The 20,226-nt window shown below is 36.6% G+C and overlaps 2 protein-coding genes across 3 annotated transcripts; one reads left to right on the forward strand and one right to left on the reverse strand.

The window, feature by feature from the left end:
- The first annotated feature begins 5,384 nt into the window (after nt 1-5,384).
- Nucleotides 5,385-13,511, forward strand: LOC105641889 (type I inositol polyphosphate 5-phosphatase 13). 2 transcript variants are annotated; one of them, XM_089720957.1, is made up of 11 exons: nt 5,462-6,438; nt 6,591-6,843; nt 7,305-8,124; nt 8,806-8,930; nt 9,059-9,143; nt 10,570-10,729; nt 10,832-10,872; nt 10,964-11,231; nt 11,324-11,447; nt 11,525-11,885; nt 12,329-13,511. In XM_089720957.1, exons 1-11 carry the CDS (start codon nt 5,595-5,597, stop codon nt 13,136-13,138), a joined length of 3,891 nt encoding a protein of 1,296 aa, XP_089577083.1. In that variant the 5' UTR covers nt 5,462-5,594; the 3' UTR covers nt 13,139-13,511. The 2 variants fall into 2 exon arrangements, with proteins under 2 accessions (XP_089577085.1, XP_089577083.1); XM_089720959.1 differs by having other exon boundaries at nt 5,385-6,438; nt 10,570-10,872.
- Nucleotides 13,512-13,622: 111 nt separating this feature from the next.
- Nucleotides 13,623-20,226, reverse strand: LOC105641888 (ankyrin repeat-containing protein At5g02620). Its single transcript, XM_012226536.4, has 3 exons — nt 18,980-20,226; nt 17,027-17,436; nt 13,623-14,898 (listed from the first exon to the last, which is right to left on the reverse strand). The coding sequence occupies exons 1-3, from the start codon at nt 19,530-19,532 to the stop codon at nt 14,041-14,043; spliced, it is 1,821 nt and encodes a 606-aa protein (XP_012081926.1). The 5' UTR covers nt 19,533-20,226; the 3' UTR covers nt 13,623-14,040.

Raw genomic sequence — 20,226 nt, forward strand, 5'->3', positions numbered from 1 at the left:
CATACACCTGTTTAGTAACAGGATTCAAAATTCTATAGGCTTTGGATTCACTGCTGTAGCCTACTAAAATTCCTTTTTCAGCTCGTTGATCCAATTTCCCTCTTTTTGCATTTGGAATAAATGAATAACATATGCTTCCAAAGATTTTGAGATGACCAACCGATGGTGTAACTCCAAACCAGCTTTCGAAAGGAGTTTTTCCATCAATAGCTTTGGTTGGAAGCCGATTTTGAAGATATACAGCAGTGTTTACAGCTTCAGCCCAAAGAACTTTGGGTAGATTTTTCTCAAACAAGAGACATCTCGCCATATTCATCACAGATCAATTCTTTCTTTCACTTACACCATTTTGTTGAGGTGTGTAAGCTACTGTTAATTGATGGTGAATGCCAGCTTCTTGCAAATATTGATTGAATTGATTGGATGTAAATTCAGCCCCATTATCAGATCTTAAAATCTTGATTGGGGAGCCAGCTTGATTCTCTACCATTGATTTAAACTTCAAGAACATTTTGAAAACTTCAGATTTGAATTGGAGGAAATATACCCAGCAGAATCTGGTGTAGTCATCAATAAACAATAGAAAATACTTGCTGCCATTGTAAGATGAGATACTCATAGGGCCACACACATCAGTGTGTATTAATTCAAGTTTCATAGAAGCTCTCCATGCTTGATCAGATGGAAATGGTGTTTGGCTGAGTTTGCCTAACTGACATATTTCACATATACTGCTGTCTTCTTCAACTATAGATGGCAAATCAGCAACTAACTTCTTGGATTGTAGCAATTTTAATGAATTGAGATTGGTGTGACCAAGTCTCTTATGCCACAAATCAGATTCTTCTTTATGACTCAAGCAAGATTCTTCTTTGAAGTCTCTTAAATTTAGAGGAAAGCTTCTCCGTTTCATTTTGACAGCAAATAACTTTGAGCCAGAAGGATCACTTATTTCACAAGTTTTATCTTTAAATAGCAAAATGTAATTCTTATCCAGTAATTGACCAACCGAAAACAAGCTTTGATTTAGTTCCGGTACATAAAGAACATCGGAAACAAGCTTTGTACCTGAAGGAGTTTGTACAATCACATCTCCTTTGCCTTTGACATCAACAAGCCTACCATCTCCAAGTCTGACTTTTGAAGAATAGGTTGTATCCAAGCTATCGAAATTCACCAAGTTTGGTGTCATGTGGTTAGTGCAGCCACTATCAACAAGCCATGCTTCTTTAGCTTCAATTGAGACACCACATTTTTCAATTTCATTTACTGCAAATAGTTGTTCTTCATACTTTTCAGAATTTTCGGTGACTTGTGCATGATGATGGGCTTGTGTTTGCTGATTCTGGTTTGTAGAAAAAACTTTCTCGGTGTGACCAAATTGCTTACACACCTTACATTGAGCTCCAGGTCTGAACCAGCAGTAGTTCTCAGTGTGGTTTGTTTTTTTGCAATGTGGACAAGGTGGAAATCTGTCCTTCCTCCAATTTTTTCTGAAATTCTTCTTCATTTTTGGTTTTCTGTCAGTTTGCTGGCCTCTTGAACCTCCTTCTTGCATTTTTGTTTTATGAGTCACAACAAGAGCCTTCTCTCCAATGGTTTCTTCTTCCCTATAGGCTTTTCTTTGTTCTACAGCTTGTAGAGCATTTGAAAGCACATTCAAGGATATTTGTGACATGTCCCAAGTTTCTTCAAGAGAAGAAATCTTGGCTTCAAATTTTTCAGGGAGAGTCACCATAACTTTCTCCACAATTCTCTTCTCTTCTAACTCTTCTCCCAACAATCGAATTTGGTTTACAATTTTCATAACTCTATCAACATAATCTTTCACCTTTTCATTTTCCTTCATTTTCAACATTTCAAATTCTTTTCTTAAATTGAATATCTGCATCTGTCTAGTTTTTTCAGATCCATGATACTCAATTTTTAACTTCTCCCAAGCTTCATGTGCTGTCTCACATGTCATAATCTTGGTGAAGATAGGATCTGCAACAGCTGCATGGATATAGGACAGAGCTTTTGGAGCCTTAGCAACCTCTTCTTCATGTTGTCTAATCTGCTGAAGGGTTGGATTTTGATTAAGAGGTGGAGGTACTCTGTTTTCCTCCACATACTGCCATAATGCAAGCCCCTTGAAATAAGCTCTCATCTTCACAGCCCAAACATGATAGTTTTCCCCATTAAAATGAGGTGGTGAAAGAGACATGCTGCTGGAAGCCATTTGAGGAAAAACAAATAAACAGAAAAACTTCACAAATTCTGGTTTATTTGGTGGCTTTCTCTATGACTTTCACTCAAACACACACACAGCCCTTTGAGATCAAGGTTGCTCTGATACCACTTGTTGGTTTAGAAGAGCAGAAAATTAAGAGAAGGAAATTCTGCAGAAAAAGAAAAAGCTGCAGATTTTGTGAGTGTGAAGAAATAATTAATTGCTTATTAATTCCATTACAGCATAATGTAAACATTTATAGTAGAGCTAGTCTAAAGTTTGTTCACCAACCTTCCATAAGTCAAGGAAGGTTGTTCACCAAACCTACCTAAAAGCAAGGTAGTTCACCTACCTCTTGATTTCAACAAAATACAACAAAATCTAAATGACTTTAACAAAATACCTCCAAAAATTGTCAACAACACTTGCATCAATAGTTGTAGCTGTAACTTTAACAATATCTTCGATTCTCACTTAGCGCAAGCCGTTGGATCATGATCACTTACTTCTTCACCCCCTCATTATCCTCCCATGCAATTGCCACCACACATGACATGTGTTGTGGATAATCACAAAAGCTCCCCGTGCTATGACATCTTTTCCTCATTCAAGGGTTAATTTCCATTTTCATTTTTTTTCTCAAATTTTACTTTTTTTTTATTAATTCTCTGTAAAAAATTATTCTCCGGATCTCTTTTTTTTTTTTTTTTGTCTTGAATGCATTTGGTAAAAGTTGTGGTTGTTTTCTTTTTCAATTTTACTAAAAAATATGTGAATCTAAGTATTTGAACTAGTTGAGGGATTTTCTTTTATTTTTAATTAATTTATTTTCATTTGATAAATTTTATAGACTTTGTTGGTTTTGTTTTAATAGAATAAATAAAAAATTTCACTTTCAAAACCCCTTTAAAATGGCATAATATAATTTTAACTAAAATTATTGTAGATTTTATCGTAGAAATAAAATTGATTGAAGGGCATTTATAATTTATTATAAAATAATTGTAAGTTGCATATTCTCTCTTATAGTAACCGTCATTTAGCATTTTTTTATTTCATTTATTTCTTCTTTTATTATTGATTTTATTTTATGTGGTGTATTACAAATGACATCTATTGGATATTATAAATGACATCTAGATATGAATCTCAGGTCTCTGACAATAGAGATAGGCATACCATGCAACCATACTATCTCATCAATATACGACTCTGCATATTTCTTAAGGGTATAATCTGTTCTCACAGGAAGGAGATGAGTCAAATTAGCCGATCTACCCACAATCATCCAAGTAACATCTTTCTTCTTAGGTGTGAGAGGCAACCTAACAACAAAGTACATAATGATCATATTCCAGTTCTACTCAGGAATAGTAATAGGGTGTAGAAAACATTTTGGAACCTAATGTTCTACTTACACTTGTTGACAAGTTCAGCATTTGCAACAAAGTTTGCTACACTTCTCTTAAAAGCCAGTCGCCAATAATGCATTTTCAAATCTTGGTACATATTGGTGTGCATGACATGAGAATAGCAATGTGCTTCTTTAAGAATACTCTTTCTCAACTGTGTAACTTTAGGTATATAGGTTCTATTCTCAAAGTATAAACAACCATCATCCTTAATCATAAATCTTTTCTTCTTTCCTTATCGAGTCAACTTTTTCCATAAGGCTATTTCCTCATCTTTTTCTTGTGCTTCGCGAACTTGCTAAAGCAAACTAGCTTAATTCTCAACTCAGCCTCAATAACTTCATCAACCATCAAAGTTAAATTAGAATTCAATGCTCTTAAAACAACTAAGAATTCCTGCTAGGGTATCTACTACCACGTTAGCCTTGCCTCGATGATAACTAATGATGCAATCATAGTCCTTCAATAACTCCATACATCTCTTTTCTTAAATTCAACTTTTTCTAACTAGGTAAGTACTTACAACTCTCATGATCGGTGAAGATATAACACTTCTCACCATACAAATAATGCCTCCAAATCTCCAATGGAAAAACTATGGCTGCCAACTCCAAATCATGAGTAGGATAGTTCTTCTCATGAGGTTTAAGTTGTCTAGAACATAAGTAACTCCCTTATCCTCTTGCATGAGCACACACCTAAGTCCATTATGTGAATCATCACTGAAGACCACATAATCCTTATCGATATAGGTTGTGTCAAGATAGGCACCTCTATAAGCATCGTCTTCAACTTCTTAAAATTTGCTTGACACTTGTCATTCCTTTCAAAATTGACATTCTGGTGCAACAACTTAGTCAATGGAGCGACAATAGATGAAAATTCTTTTACAAACCGTCTGTAAAACCCAGCCAGTGTTAAGAAGTTCCTGACCTTTATAGCTTTCTCAGGCGACTTCCGATCAAGGATTACTCCAATCTTTTTTGGGTCAATTCTAATACCATCAGCTGAAACCACATGTCCAAAAAATGCTACCTCATCAAGCCGAAACTCGCACTTGCTAAACTTAGCATAAAGCTGTTTCTCTCTCTAAGTCTGTAATATAATCCTCAAATATTGATCATGCTCTTCCTTGGTCTTAGAATATCACCACAAACTGATCCAAATAAGAATGAAATATCATATTCATCAAGTCCATAAAAGCTACACAGTTGCTCCCTTCAATTGATTATGAACATATATAGTTCTTTTTACTTTATAGAAAAAAGTACAATGACCATTTTTTTTTTCCGTCTATAACTACCGGTATCCGAAGGTCCATTGAACTTCGATTGTCTTCGGCTCAAATAATACAAGGCTCATATGGTGATAGTTTCTTTAATATATAAAAATCAAATTTTTTTAAGTGAAAAAATTAAACATTATATATATATATATATATATCAAATTATTTTTATTTATAATTTGTGTTGTATTAACTATAATTTGATTTTTATTTAAATTGTTAAATCATAAATAAAACGTTTTTTTCCTTTACAAATTTACTATTTTTTTTTTCAATGTGAATGAATTTACTATTTTCGACATAAAAAAAATGACTTATATTATTAAATGGATGACATTTGTCTTATAGTTAAATTGAGAAAATAAACTTAACATAATGTTTTTGGTATAGGACTTTGGATTTATTTAATAATAAGAATAAGAATAAGAATAATATATATATGAATAAATTTGAAAATTCCTCACCATACAGTCCTCAAGATCCCCCGCCTTACTCGTCCGCGCTTAACTCTTCTCTCTCTGGCTCTCTGTGCTTCCTTTTCCTTCTCTTATGGATCTCTTCATTCCGCACTTTCTTTCTCTATCTCTCTCTCATTTTTCTTTTTGCACATTTTCTCCTTTTCCTTTTTCTTTCTTTCTTTCCAAAAACAAATTCTTATCCCCAAACGACACCAGCGCCAACAGCCATGGAAGATCGAATTGTCGAAGACGAAGACAAAGACAAAGAAGCATTGGCGGGACTAGGCACTATCCCACCGCCAGGCCGCAAGATGCATTCCTACAGCCAACAACTCCGATCAAACTCCGGCCAAAAACGATACCATCCAGTCAGAAAACACAGCCTCGAATACATTGCAACACCTTCTGCCACCAGCTCTGACCACTTTACTATGGAGTCTTCCGAAGAGGAATTCTTCCATTACGCGTCACCATCTATAGCCTCTCCTGCCTATAACGCTATGGGCGGCAGTGGCCGTGAAGATAACCTCTCGCAAAGGCTTGATTTATGCCTAAGTGTTGAAGGTCCTCAAGAAGAACTCCGCCAAACTCCGTCTTTGCCGGAATTTACGGCAAATGGCGCTACCGGATTTTTCAAAGCTCCGGTCAGATCCGCCGTTCATCCAGGCCGCCCGCCGTGTTTGGAACTGAGACCACATCCTCTTAGGGAAACTCAAGTAGGGAAATTCTTGAGAAACATTGCTTGTACGGAGACGCAATTGTGGGCTGGGCAAGAATGTGGAGTTAGAGTTTGGAGCTTTGCTAAGGCATTTGAGCCAGGATGTGGATTAGGGGGAAGAGTTAGAAGAGGTGATGAGGATGCGGCGCCGTTTCATGAATCGGCTAATACATCGCCTGCATTATGTTTGTTGGTTGATGTTGGGAATAGATTGGTTTGGAGTGGACATAAAGATGGGAAAATTAGGTCTTGGAAAATGGATCAGAATTATGATGAAAATGTTCCTTTTAAAGAAGGATTATCTTGGCAAGCTCACAAAGGTGCTGTTAATTCTGTAGTAATGAGTTCTTGTGGTAAGATTTCTTTTCTTTTGTGTTGTTGATTTTGATTTGGTAATGGTTTTCTTTGCTTTGATGATTTTCTAAACTTTTTTATTTGAGAAGTAAAAGATTCATTTTATTAGGTGATCTTTGATTTGTTTTCTATTCATTGCATTTTGATCTAGGTGATATGTGGTCTGGTGGTGATGGAGGTGTTATTAGAATCTGGCCATGGGAAAGCATTGAAAAATCCCTCTCTCTTTCACCAGAGGAAAAACACATGGCTGCTTTATTGGTAGAGAGGTCACACATTGACCTTAGGAGTCAAGTCACTGTAAACGGTGCCTGTAGTTTATCTTCTTCAGATGTGAAGTGCTTGTTATCTGATAAAGGTAGAGCTAAGGTTTGGGGTGCTCAGTCTCTCTCTTTCTCTCTATGGTAAGTTTCCACTCATGCGTGCTGCATTATGGACATAATTTAGTTCATAGTAGTTTAAAATTATTAGCTTTGCTCATGTACTGGAACATAAAGAAGAAAAGAAACGGCAAACTTAATGCTTGGTGTAGCTAGTCAATATGGCAATAGTGCCATTATTCTGCTTATTGTAATTTCATGTTCATTAGAACTATGTAATATTGCAGAATTTGAATGAAGTTTATAATATTTCTATATTTGCACATTTACATTGTATATGTTCATAAACACTTTTCACATAAACAAGCATTACCAAATTTTAAAGAAGTTTTTTTATTACTGTATTTCTGATGCACGTCTGTACCTGTAATTTAATTCCACTTAATTCACAGCGTTAAAATAATAGTACACTGTTAATCTGCACAGTACTATAGCCATTGCAGTTTACTACACTGATTTATTGTCCCCATTTTAATTTTCTGCAGGGATGCGCGTACAAAGGAGCTTCTGAAAGTATTTAACATTGAAGGTCAAATTGAAAATCGAGTTGACCTGTCATCAGCATCACAACCGCCACCAGAACAGCCGGCTGAAGATGAGATGAAGGTAAAATTTGTTTCCACATCAAAAAAGGAAAAATCTCAGGGCTTTTTGCAACGTTCACGGAATGCCATAATGGGAGCTGCAGATGCTGTTCGCCGAGTTGCCACTAGGGGAGCAGGAGCATTTGTAGAAGAGAACAAGAGAACAGAAGCAATGGTGTTAACTATTGATGGAATGATATGGAGTGGATGTTCAAATGGACTCCTTGTGCAGTGGGATGGAAATGGAACTCGATTGCAAGATTTTACTCACCATTCTTCTACTGTTCAATGTTTCTGCACATTTGGGACACGGATATATGTGGGATATGTGAGTGGAATTGTCCAAATATTGGATCTTGAGGGAAATCTAATTGCAGTATGGGTTGCTCATAACAGTGCTGTGTTAAAGTTGGCTGTTGGGAATGGTCAACTTTATAGCTTGGCTTCTCATGGAGGTATTCGTGGATGGAGCCTCACATCTCCAGGACCTCTGGACAGCATAATACGAGCAGAATTAGCACAAAAGGAAATAGCATATACACGACGGCACAACTTAAAAATTTTAGTTGGAACATGGAATGTTGGTCAAGGAAGGGCATCTCATGATGCACTTATGTCATGGTTAGGTTCTGCCGTGTCAGATGTTGGCATTGTTGTTGTTGGGTTGCAAGAGGTAGAGATGGGTGCAGGTTTTCTTGCAATGTCTGCTGCTAAAGAAACTGTAAGACTAAATTGATTACCTGTGTTAATGTAGATGGTGGTTTATTGTTTGCTTAGATTCTAGTTTTTTAATTGAGTTACATACTTGGCTGCCAAGTTGACATATCAAATATTTGAAAGCGAAATGATCTTTTGTTTTGTTGTAAAATCACAACTATACTAGGAAAACATCATAACCATTTTAAAAATTCCATATAATAATTGAATGGCATGAATTATTCATGTCAAATTCTCATTGCCATCTTAAAATCATATTAGTTGAAGCATGCATCTCTGGATTGTGCTTCTTGCTCTTGGATGTATTAATTATTACTCTCTAAATTCTCTCTCTCTCTAAAGCATTCTATATAAAGCCTAACATTTCCCTTCTCTAGCTGGTTAATTTAAATGTTTTGTCTACCTTCAAAGTTCATTTGTTTCGTAGAACGAAATTCTTGCTATGATCCAGTGCTGAGGCTACCTTTCTCTCTCACCTTTTAATTTGACATAAATTTATTAGTGGATTGCAACATTTACGTTTTCAACCAGTTTTAAGTCAAGCAAAGATTATGATCATTTACAAGAACTCATTCACTTTGGTTTCTATTCTACTTTTTCTACTTCTGACTGCCCTGTGTATGTACTTACATTCGGTTTCTTGATTTATAAATAATCTTATTTCCTATTCATGTTCTGATTGTAGGTAGGACTTGAAGGGAGCTCTATTGGCCAGTGGTGGCAGGACACTATAGGGAAGGCATTGGATGAGGGAACTGCTTTTGAACGTATGGGTTCCAGGCAGCTAGCAGGCTTGCTTATATCTCTTTGGTAAGCAATTTTAATTATATTTTGGGTTTCTATTCATCTTTCTTTCTTTTGTAACCTGCCTTGTTTATCTCTTAATGGTCCTATGTTCTTATGTTGTTTTTAGACTTATATTTTGAGTTATTGATTAGGGTAAGAAAGAATATTAGAGCACATGTTGGTGATGTTGATGCTGGAGCAGTTCCATGTGGCTTTGGACGTGCAATTGGTAATAAGGTGAATTTTCTTGCCATTATAGATGTTTTTTCTATGTCTAGTACATAGTGATAGCTTTTATAATTCGTATGGTAACTCGTTGTGCAACTGGTGTTGCAATGCTGCTAATGGTCAATTTGCTTTTGTTAGCTTTCAATTTAGAATCCAGGTAAAAGTTTGACTAGTTTGGTACCGAAATTGACTATTTTCTAATGAATCAACAGTATTTTCAGAACTGGACCTAGCAAATCAGGACTAGACCAATGAACAGTTGGGAACATACAAACTTTTTCCTTGAAAACTGTTAATCTTTTTTAATGTTTTCGTGGCTTTGGTATAATAGCAAGTTACTCCATTTGTGACCTGGAGGTTCTGAGTTCAAAAAAATTACTGTATTTGTAACCTGGAGGTACTGGGTTCAAACTACGGAAACAACATTCTGGAAAAATGGGGGAAGTCTACATATGTCAACCCTCCTTAGAACCCAATATGGGATGCTTCTGGGTCATCCTTTCTAATTTTTTTTAACCACTTGTTTGCCGAGTTAGACTAATTGGACTGGTGAAGCAGTCAGCCACCACTTCATTGACAGCCATGATTTTGAACACACTGGAAATGACAAAAAGAAATATGTTCCTACTGGAAAACTCTCTCTTTTATGTATAAAGACACAGATTTCTTTATGGTGATAACTTGACAACAGTGGGAAACACACAGCAATTCCATAAGATGCAGCCTCAATTCAGGCTTCTGTATCAGATACAAGACAGTGAAGATCTATATGTGAAGATCTTTAATTATAAATAGACCTTCATAAGTTTTTGCATCCAAGAATACTTGAAATCAGATAATCTTGTTTTATTTTTGGAAAAGAAACTTTACAACTTGGTTCTGAAGATACACCTGATCTTTTTCAGATAGTTGGTACATTTAGATGGTTTTAGATTTTATTCATCTGAACCAGCTTAAGAATTTAGTGTCCTTTCTCAGTAGCAGACAGAGGAGAAACAGAACACAAATTCTCAATTTCACTTGACTTCTGTAAAAGCTCAAATCAAAGCAGTTATCCATCTCTCATTTTTTCCCCTCTGAAAGAGAAAAATTGATGGGTCCAATTCAGTCAATCACTTGGTGCTTCTCTAGTTTGAGCTGTCAGTTTTGAGAAGAAACTAATTTTACCATTCCTTTCCTCCTTGATTTCAATACACAGTATAATACACATGCCTTTACTTTTTCTCCCATCTCTTTTCACCAATCCCTTTCATCAAACTACAGAGAAATTGAGAATTCTAAGGCATTTGTTGTAGAAAACAAAACTGTTGCCACTGTTATGAGCAAATAAGAAATTTTGAAGATTTGGTTGTGACTATGTTTTGAAGTTTTATTCTCCTAAAATTGCTCTTTTCTTCAACATAATATATTGGCTAGGCTACTTTTACGATTGCAGGGAGGTGTAGGTTTGAGGATCAGGGTTCTTGACAGGATAATGTGCTTTGTCAACTGTCACTTGGCGGCACATTTGGAAGCAGTCAATCGTCGCAATGCTGATTTTGATCACATTTATAAAAATATGGTCTTCAGCCGATCATCACACCTTACAGCAGCTGGTATGGTGCGAGTCCTGTTTTTGTGTTGCTCTCTTGCCTTCTCCACATATTTATTTTGGCTGCTTTATATTTGTGGCTTCCCATTGGTCCTATCTGTTGCAGCTGGTGTCTCAACAGCCTCACAAACACTTAAGGGTGCAAACGTATGTATCTTATTCTCATCTTTACAACCTGCATTAATAATCTCTAGCTCTCTAATGATCAGTGACTGGAAAGGTCTTGGTGTTTTCACAGGCTGTAACTGCCAACACTGAAGACACGAAACCTGAGTTATCTGAGGCAGATATGGTTGTGTTTCTTGGTGATTTTAATTACCGGCTTTTTGGTATATCTTATGATGAAGCAAGGGATTTTGTTTCGCAAAGAAGCTTTGATTGGCTTAGAGAAAAGGATCAGCTCAGAGCAGAAATGAAAGCAGGAAAAGTTTTCCAAGGAATGCGTGAAGCTCTCATCAGATTTCCTCCCACTTACAAATTTGAAAGAAACCAACCTGGTTTGGGAGGTAAGGTTATTTTAGGGTTTTAGTTTCTTCATTTGGTGTACATCTGTATAAATGTTTCAGCTTGGAACTTCCATCACACACATTCTTTGCAGGGTATGACGCTGGTGAGAAAAAACGTATTCCTGCTTGGTGTGATAGAATAATATTTCGTGACAATAAGTCAGCTCCAACTTCTGAATGCGGTTTAGAATGTCCTGTAGTAGCATCGATTGTACAGTATGTTTCGTAGTATGATTTTCCGATATCTCTTTCCATCCTTTATCATTCTAACATTTGCTCTCCGTTTCTACCAGATACGAGGCTTGCATGGATGTCACAGAGAGTGATCATAAACCTGTGCGTTGTAAGTTCTCTGTCCAACTTGCTCATGTTGACAGATCAGTGAGGAGACAAGGATTCGCAGAAGTACTCAGGAATAATGAGAAAATCAGGTCTTTGCTTGAAGAGTCGCGATATGTTCCGGAAACCATCGTAAGCACCAACAGCATTGTCCTGCAGAACCAGGACACATCCATTCTGTGCATTACCAACAAGTGCCAGAAGGAGAAAGCTATTTTCGAAGTGATCTGTGAAGGTCTCGCCCATCCCAAGGATGATGGAGAAGAAACTGTATATCGTCCTAGAGGTGGCTATGGCTTTCCACGCTGGCTTGAGGTAATTCTCTGTGGTTATTTGGTAATAAATGAACTAGAATTCATTTATAAAACCATAATTGCCATGTATAAATGAAAATTCATTTAAAATTAGATATATTCTTTTTAATTCTATGGAATAGGAGTTTGGGTTATATCCTACCAAAATTGATAGAATTTGAAATAAGTTCTTAACTTAAACAAAAACTATAGAACTGTAAAATTTAAACTAATGAGGTACCACTTAGGAAGACTACAAATTCAATGAATTCTACTTTTAGTACTTAACTTCAGAATTCTTAGCAAATAAATTTTTATATGAAATTCATTTGCAAATGAAATGAATTCTACCACATTAAAATCATTGTCCAGGTCCTTGAATTCAGGGCAAATTCTCGGTTTACTGGACTAATCATTGATATATACTATGACGTAACTTATTTTCTTGCATTTTTGTTAATATAGGTCACACCCACTGCTGGCATCATCAATCCTGAGCAGTTTGCAGAAGTCTCAGTGCATCACGAAGAATTCCATACTCTGGAAGATTTTGTTGATGGCATCCCTCAAAACTGGTGGTCTGAAGATACACGCGATAAGGAAGTAATTTTAGTTGTGAATGTTCAAGGCAGTGGCTCAACAGAAACAAAAAGTCACAGAATCCATGTCCGCCACTGCTTCTCAGCAAAAGCAATGCGTATCGACTCAAAATTGAACAACTCTAAGAAAGGTCAAGGCGGCAGCGGAGGAGCAGGAGGTGGAGCAGACAGTTCTGAGAAAGGTCAAGGCAGCGGCAGCGGAGGAGCAGGAGGGGGAGACAGTTCTAAGAAAGGTCAAGGCAGTGGAGGAGCAGGAGGGGGAGACAGTTCTAAGAAAGGTCAAGGCAGCAGCAGTGGCAGCGAAGGAGGAGACAGTTCTAAGAAAGGTCAAGGCAGCAGCAGTGGCAGCGAAGGAGGAGCCAATTCTAAGAAAGGTCAAGGCAGCGAAGGAGGAGACAATTCTAAAAAGGGTCAAGGCAGCAGCAGTGGCAGCGGAGGAGGAGACAATTCTAAGAAAGGTCAAGGCAGCGGAGGAGAAAATTCTAAGAAAGGCCAAGGCAGCGGAGGAGGAGACAATTCTAAGAAAAGCAAAAGCAGCAGAGACAATTCCAAGAAAGGTCAAGGCAGTGGAGGAGGAGGAAGTAGTTCAGCTCACCGATCTGAACTCAGGCAATTAAGCAGCAATTCTTCTTCTGATATAGGTGGTGATGAAGTTCGAAATTCCCGTAAATCTTGAAGCTAAATTCAAGGCTGATAGATCTATAGATGCATCTTGATGTAAATACTCATGGAGCATGGTCTCCTTTTCACTCATTTCGGGTTCGATCTGTTTTTCATCTGGCTCAAATTATGACACTCTGATTTTAGTACGATTCTTGGAAGAACGGTTTCTGGAAATATTCCAGTAAATATGCTTCAAATCTTCTTGCTAACTTGTATCAGATTAAGGGCTTGAAACGGTTAGTAATCCTATTTTGGCTACCTTTAAATTTTTTCCTGAGCTATAGAAGTACCAGTGGCGGTAGCCATTCTTGAATAAGATGTAATGCATATGTACAAGGACATTGCCTGGTTTTGTTCGTTCAATGTAATATTTCTTCTGTTTTTCACCTCTTTTTTGTACTTTTACCATAAAAAATCAGTACTCAGTAGTGCCATCTGAGGAAACAAACAAACATTCTCAAATAATCAAAAGCATAAAGAAGCTGGAGAGAATCGAATACCATGTAAGCCAAAGCTTTCATAGATCGATTATAAGATCATTTCACTATATTTCCTTATACATATATAATTCAAGTAGACCTATATATCACTTAAGGCATCAACACCTTTTGCCTGCTTTCAAGAAAATTGTAAATCAGATTCAGACAGCTAAGCGAAGATTCACAGCAGATTACCTGTCAACAGAGCTTTTCTTGACAAGTCCGATAAAAGTGAGGATGAGAAGCTGCCTTTTGATTGCTGAACCAGACTGCTTCCTTCCATATCATCATATTATTCGAGTAAAGCAACACTTTGAGGTCAACTTCTTACTTGAAAATGTCATAGCCAGTAGAGCATTAGAATCATAGCACTATTTCATAGCATAGACGAAAAGAATAGAAAGCCAGTTATTCTTATGCAGTCCATTTCTCTCTTTCATAACGCATACATCCTCTTATATTCACTGTCCAAAATTTCCTGCTCCGACACCATTGACATAGAGTAAGAATGGGATCGACTCTCTTTCCTTATACTTCTCAATCTTGACTCTTCCATTCTATGCAAAATCACACAATAGCACATTGAGCCGATTGTTGTGAGCATGATTGTGCCACCAATGACTGTTGCGTAAATAGCAAGCCACCTAGACTTCTCACCCACCACCACATATGTGAGAGAAATGAAAGCAATTGAAATGAAGAGACAAGCCAGCCACATGAGTTTGTTAATAACAAATACAAGCTGCTTCTTAGCCTTTTGTTCAATCACGACGACAGATGTTTGGACTACGACAACAGCCAAAGAGATGAACAATGCGAGGCTGTCAAACACAAAGAACACTAAGAAAGCTGGATTTTTAGCTATGTAGGCTTGCCCAAGAGATGTTCCTTCTTCTTTATCCTCAACATATTGGCCAGGCACAGTGAAAATGGCTGCAAAAGCAACTGTAGCTATGAGCACAGCAACAACAGTTGAAGAGTTTATAGCATTGTTGAGGCCACTAATATGGAGCTTCTTCAATCTCTTGGCAATCTTCTGCACCTTGAAGCCAGTTTGACGGGTCTGTTGAAGCTGGGATTGAACATCATGCTTTATGTCACTGACAGTCTGCTTAAGTTGCTTTGCTTCGTTTCGCGGTTTTCCAAGATCTTTAGAACTGATAGCTCCACCTTCCTTTAAGACAGACACAAGTTCTGGGTTATCAAGTTTTTCTGCTATGTCAAGTGGGGTCTCTCCAGCCTTGTTAATTGCATTGATATTGATACCCTCAACCGATAATAAGCAACGTACATTCTGCAAACAAATAAAAAAGCCTAATTCTCAATAAAAGTTGTAAAGCTAAATGTATGTAGCTGTCTTATGATTAGTTAAGGATCTTCTCTCAAAATAAAAGTTGTCTTATTATTAAGATTTGCTTCCGTGATTCCTCCTAAAACAGAACTGCGCATTGCTTTCTGTTTAGTTAACTATGGTTCTTCTTTGAGGTTATTTTTTTTCCTCGATCAACAAAAGTGTGCCCAAATGCATGAGACTCTAGCAGTACAAACTCTGCATATATTCAAAAGAACGTAGCCCTAACCTTGTGTTACAAAGTGGCTGTTTCTATGATTTGACCTCATGACCTCTAGGTCACCATAAAGCAACTTGTCATTGCATCAGGTCTTACCCTCAATCAATTTATTCGTCATAATCCACCTAACAGGAAATGCTAGTTTAAGCATGGGTACAGATATTAGCTCCTAAATTAGAAAAATAGATCACGTCCATGTACATGTGCATGTTGAGGTTTACATTGAAATGCTTGTTTGAAAAACATAAATCTGCCTTTGCTAGCCAAACCAAAGATATTCCTAATATATTAATGAGTATCATTCACCAAAGATGCTGCAGAAAAGTTAAACCACAGAAGCACCTCTCCCTCACTCGCCACTGCACTCCTTCCATATTCCTATTTGGGACCTATTGCTAGCTATTTTCACTACTGTAGCAGGTCATTCCAAGTAGATCTTAGTAATTTTTAAAACCAAATTAGAGTGTACTTCTACCTCTACATTCCTCATCCATTGTGGTAGATTACCTCTTGCTTCCCCTTCAATCATACAAGTTAGACCCCTTCAACATATAGGAGACGAATCGGCAGGATCCCCTTGATTGTGTCTCCCTTGCAAAACTTAGTTGAAGAGTAAGATTTCCCCAGGGTATTATCATTAGAAAATACTACAACTGACCTTGTCATGTTTCATTTTCCATGATTGTTTTATAATTCTGTAATTTGATATTAATTATCATTTTTTTTTTCTAAATATGTAATATACCAACCATTCAATAACTCATTTTCTATAAAATTTTATCACAATAGAGAAAATGCTTTTTATTAGTGTTTGTGAGAGGGAGGCGAGAAACTTGGAGAAAACTATATAAATATATGAGTTCTACAATGGACATAAACAGAATTATAAAGAAAAGAACTGGTGAAATCTAATGCTTGATTTCTCTCTTCTAGTAGTAGCATCCCAACCCAACATCAAACTAAGACTCGCATTAATTGTAGCCAAGTTAAATATGGTAGATGAGCAACTTAAAAAATTGTGCAAGTTAAATATGGGGACGAGCTTGACATATTCAATAGGGGCAAGACTGAAAATGACCTACACACAAAATGGATATTCAAGCAAGCAAAAGGGCACTTGCTCATTCAGTGAATCTTCCCCTGAGAGAGATTTTTGGTCTAGCATTTTAGATAGATATCAATCATCAAAATATTGTAACCACGATGAAAGATATTCAGTAAAGAGAAAAATGAATTGTCCTTGAAGGAATTGATGGCAAACAAAAGGAGCTATCAGTATACTGCTATATGACAATTCTGTACTTCATCAACCAAATTAGAGTTGAGCTTCTTGATAAACTTCTGATGTAGTCGTTAAGATCGCTTATAGCCTTCTCTCAAAAAAATTTTAAAAAAATAAATAATAAAGGATCATTGACAGCTAAATCCTTCACATGAACCAAACCCTCATGAAAATAGATAGTAAGACGAGCACTTTCACGTGGAACATTAAATTATAACTCCACTTCCAGCATTTGAAGAGAGGAACCATAATTGGTAAATGGATTTTGAGTACAACAAACAAAATAAAGAGTAGATTCATTGCCTCTCAGAAATTATATTTAACAAGAAGGTAAAGCATAAACCATTGGCAAAGACATGAACATCAACTTTTCAACATAAGGTTGACGGCATAGTCAATAATAAAAACATGCATGGTTTTCATCTTAAATTGTTACATTCAGTAAAGTTTACTCTAAATAATGGACATTTCTTCATGGAATGGAATAAGAGAAACTTCACTTGAGGAATATTTAGCAGTGGTCAAGTCTCTACCATGAGAACAAAAGCTACAAAGAAATTAAAATGTACCTGCGTGCGGCCTTTCTTTGTGGCAATATGCAATGCCGTGTTTCCTTTATTATCTTCCAAACACATAACTGAGGGGTCAGGTTTTACTAATTCTAGCACAATTTCCTCATTTTGACCTTTTACAGCCATGTGCAGTGCAGTTTGTCCCTTTTTATCAGTCCTATGGCCAGTGCTCAGATCCTTGTTTAGTATCGATCTTACAACTTCCAAATGCCCCATCCTTGCAGCCGAATGGAGAGCAGTCTTACCATTATTCCTGGCAATTTTAACTAGATTTGAATCTGTTTCCAAAAGGAGATTCACCACGTCAATATGACCTTGAGTGGCAGCTGTATGTAAGGCAGTTGTACATGTCAAATCTGTGGTCATCGCCAAGTTGGGAAATGCATGCAAAAGTTCCTTCAACACCTCTGCAATATTTAAAAGGCCAAAAAAATAAAAACATTCACAAGCTATGACCAAAATAATAATAATAATAATAATAATAATAATAAAATGTTCAAAATTGGAACACTTTATTCTATGTTTCAGATAGAAAAGGGAGAAAACAGGCCCATCACTTGCCTAAAAATAATACACACATTAAAGCCAGTCTCAAGCTCAGTTAGAGAAAATGGTTGCAGACTTGCAGTAGTTTGACAATAGGCATAAGACTATGGTGAAACTGACCGACAACCTATGACAAAGAAATATGGTCTTAGAAAGGGAAAATAGAAGACAAACAGATTCATTTAGTTGACCATAATAGAGTTAGGACTATGAATTATGCTGAGTTGAGTTGAGTTTAACAAGGCAAAGGCAGGTTAACTATCTCCTGAAAAATGCTTCAGTTTTTATCCAAGAAACAAGATTACAAAATGCTAAAATAATGTAAGATAAGCAACTATTGCACTCCAATGATCAATATCAAATGAGTAACTGTAATCTAGTATGTGGTTAAGTTGAGAAAGAAACATGTAGAAAAGAAGTTTAGTTGAGAAAGGTAATGATAATCTGAGAAAAAGAAGTCTTGAACCTAGCCCTATCTCTAACTAGAGGATATTGTTACAGTCCCAAGTTTGGATCTAGTTATTGGTCTTTGAATTAGGGGATTAGGTTTGAGATGGGGTGTCGCAGAATGAGGTTTCCTCCTTCTACCAATATGGTGACAGACTTGGAGAGAATTGGCAATCTCTTAGAACTCGTTAGGAGAGAACTCCACAATCCCTGAGTTTTAGGAACTCAAAAAGCTTTGTTTAAAATTCTGATAACTTTTTGTTCTCATTCCACAACCTTTTAAACAACTAATACAAAACTAAAACTGCCCACTAATAAAGGAACTAATTCCCACATTATTAGCTATACATGAGAAAAACAGAAACATAACTGTAATAAAACTATCCTAAATATATAAACAAATAGAGCAGTTCCATAACAGACATGAGGCTTCATTACTCCAAAATGTAGAAATTCATGAACACTGGCTAAAGACAGACATCCATACTTTTCAACATTAAAAAAAGGCTAGGAATTATCAGCAGTTAGTGTAAGTTGCTGAGACATAGAGGTCATCTAGTCTTATCAAGGTTAGGTACCTTAGGAAAATGATATCGTACAGAGTACTAAAGGTCTGAATGGCATTATGGTTTAAGTTGTTGCTGAAAAAAGCATCATGTTAAAAATGTTGATTAAATCTCATTAAAGTTTAATTTTTAGGACGAATTTCACAATCTATGTTCATAAAAACTTCAAAACAGCTAAATAACACTCCCAAACTGGTTTTTCCACCAACATATAAAATGGTGTTTTTCTGGAAAATGTTTTCAACCTCAATGCAAATAGGCTCCAAGTCATTTCAAATTTCAAGCATTCTCTTAATTCATATCGAGAATCACAGTTACTTTTCGGTGCTTCACCAAGAAATATTATTGAACAGAAGTGGTTACAATAAACAAACCTATATCGAGTTCTTACCTAGATGACCCTGCTTCGTCGCAACATGGAATGGGTCAAATCCATTCCTAGCTGGAATAGATGCAGTCTCCAGGTCCATATATCCCAACATCTCAACAATCACTCCAACATTCCCATTCTCTGCTGCTGCATAAAGGGGAGTTTCTCCTTCTTGATTTTGAATTGACAACAAATCTTTTGCTTCATTACCTTCACAATTCTGAAGAATCTCCCTAATTTTAGTCAAATTCCCCGCTCGAGCTGCCAAATGAATCTGGGAGTCACCTCGCTTTCCAGGTGAGTCCTTGTTCTTCTTTTTCTCTCCACCACCAATAAAACTGAGCTGCCTCTCCATCACAGTGCGAAAACTCTTCTGTTTCTCCAAAAACCCACGAAAGCTTTTTTGTTTCTCAAGCGCTCCACGAAAGCTGGGGTGTCTTTCCATCACTCCTCCAGACGTCGACTGATTTTCATTTCCCCCACGAAAACTGGGGTGTTTTTCAATCACTTTCTGTTTAAAACTTACCTGTTTCTCCACTTTTCTTCCCTTAAAACTGCTCTGTTTCTCCATCATCGTTCACAATACCCCCCTGAATTATCAATAAATTTTTTCACAAAGAGTTTCCTTTTTATAAAATGAAATCCTAATTCTTTGAATTAGAGAACCAGAAACTAATTATCTCTGCTTCTCCTTGATCATGCCCAAAACATCACTAATAATTAGCACATCATAATTGGATATGTGTAACTTCTCGAAATCTTGATTCCTTGCAGTTTCAGCATGATCAAGAATGAAATGCTCAGGCAGATTTGTATACTTGAAATCTCAGTTATCAAACTTATAAGAAACAGTCACCAGCAATCTCAGAAGAAACTTGGGTTTCCAATTTTCTTTCTCAGCCAAAATGAAGAGTACAGGCAGCAGATTTCAAAGGCGCTTTCTTTATCACTGACAAGCTGATAATCAATCAAACACAAGGCCCAATTTATCGCTAAAGAAAACCAACGAACTCCTAAACCACAGAAATGAAAAATATAATACCTATTAATGAGCTCAAAAACATGGATTTTGAGATGGGAAATGAACTCCCAAACTCAAACTTTCCCCGAATTTGAAAACCCAGAAATTGATTTTCTGAGAAAACCAAATCCCAACCTCTGTTTGCAACCCAGAAGCTGACACATTGCAAATATCAGCAACAACCACCACTGTAGTTTTGTTTAAGAAGTAATTGTAAGTTTTGCTTTTACTATTTTCTTGCTTTAAT

This window comes from Jatropha curcas, chromosome 5 (assembly GCF_041381405.1).
Source record: "Jatropha curcas cultivar XTBG-Jc1 chromosome 5, XTBG_Jcur_1.0, whole genome shotgun sequence".
Taxonomy (NCBI): Eukaryota; Viridiplantae; Streptophyta; class Magnoliopsida; order Malpighiales; family Euphorbiaceae; genus Jatropha; species Jatropha curcas.

Coding starts and splice junctions, on each gene's coding strand:
- LOC105641888 (XM_012226536.4), bottom strand. CDS start 19,532: ATGATGGAGAAACAGAGCAGTTTTAAGGGAAGAAAAGTGGAGAAACAG. Junction 17,437..18,979: donor GACGAAGCAGGGTCATCTAG/GTAAGAACTCGA, acceptor TAAATATTGCAG/AGGTGTTGAAGGAACTTTTG. Junction 14,899..17,026: donor CAAAGAAAGGCCGCACGCAG/GTACATTTTAAT, acceptor ATTTGTTTGCAG/AATGTACGTTGCTTATTATC.
- LOC105641889 (XM_089720959.1), top strand. CDS start 5,595: ATGGAAGATCGAATTGTCGAAGACGAAGACAAAGACAAAGAAGCATTG. Junction 8,931..9,058: donor GGCTTGCTTATATCTCTTTG/GTAAGCAATTTT, acceptor GTTATTGATTAG/GGTAAGAAAGAATATTAGAG. Junction 11,232..11,323: donor AAACCAACCTGGTTTGGGAG/GTAAGGTTATTT, acceptor CATTCTTTGCAG/GGTATGACGCTGGTGAGAAA.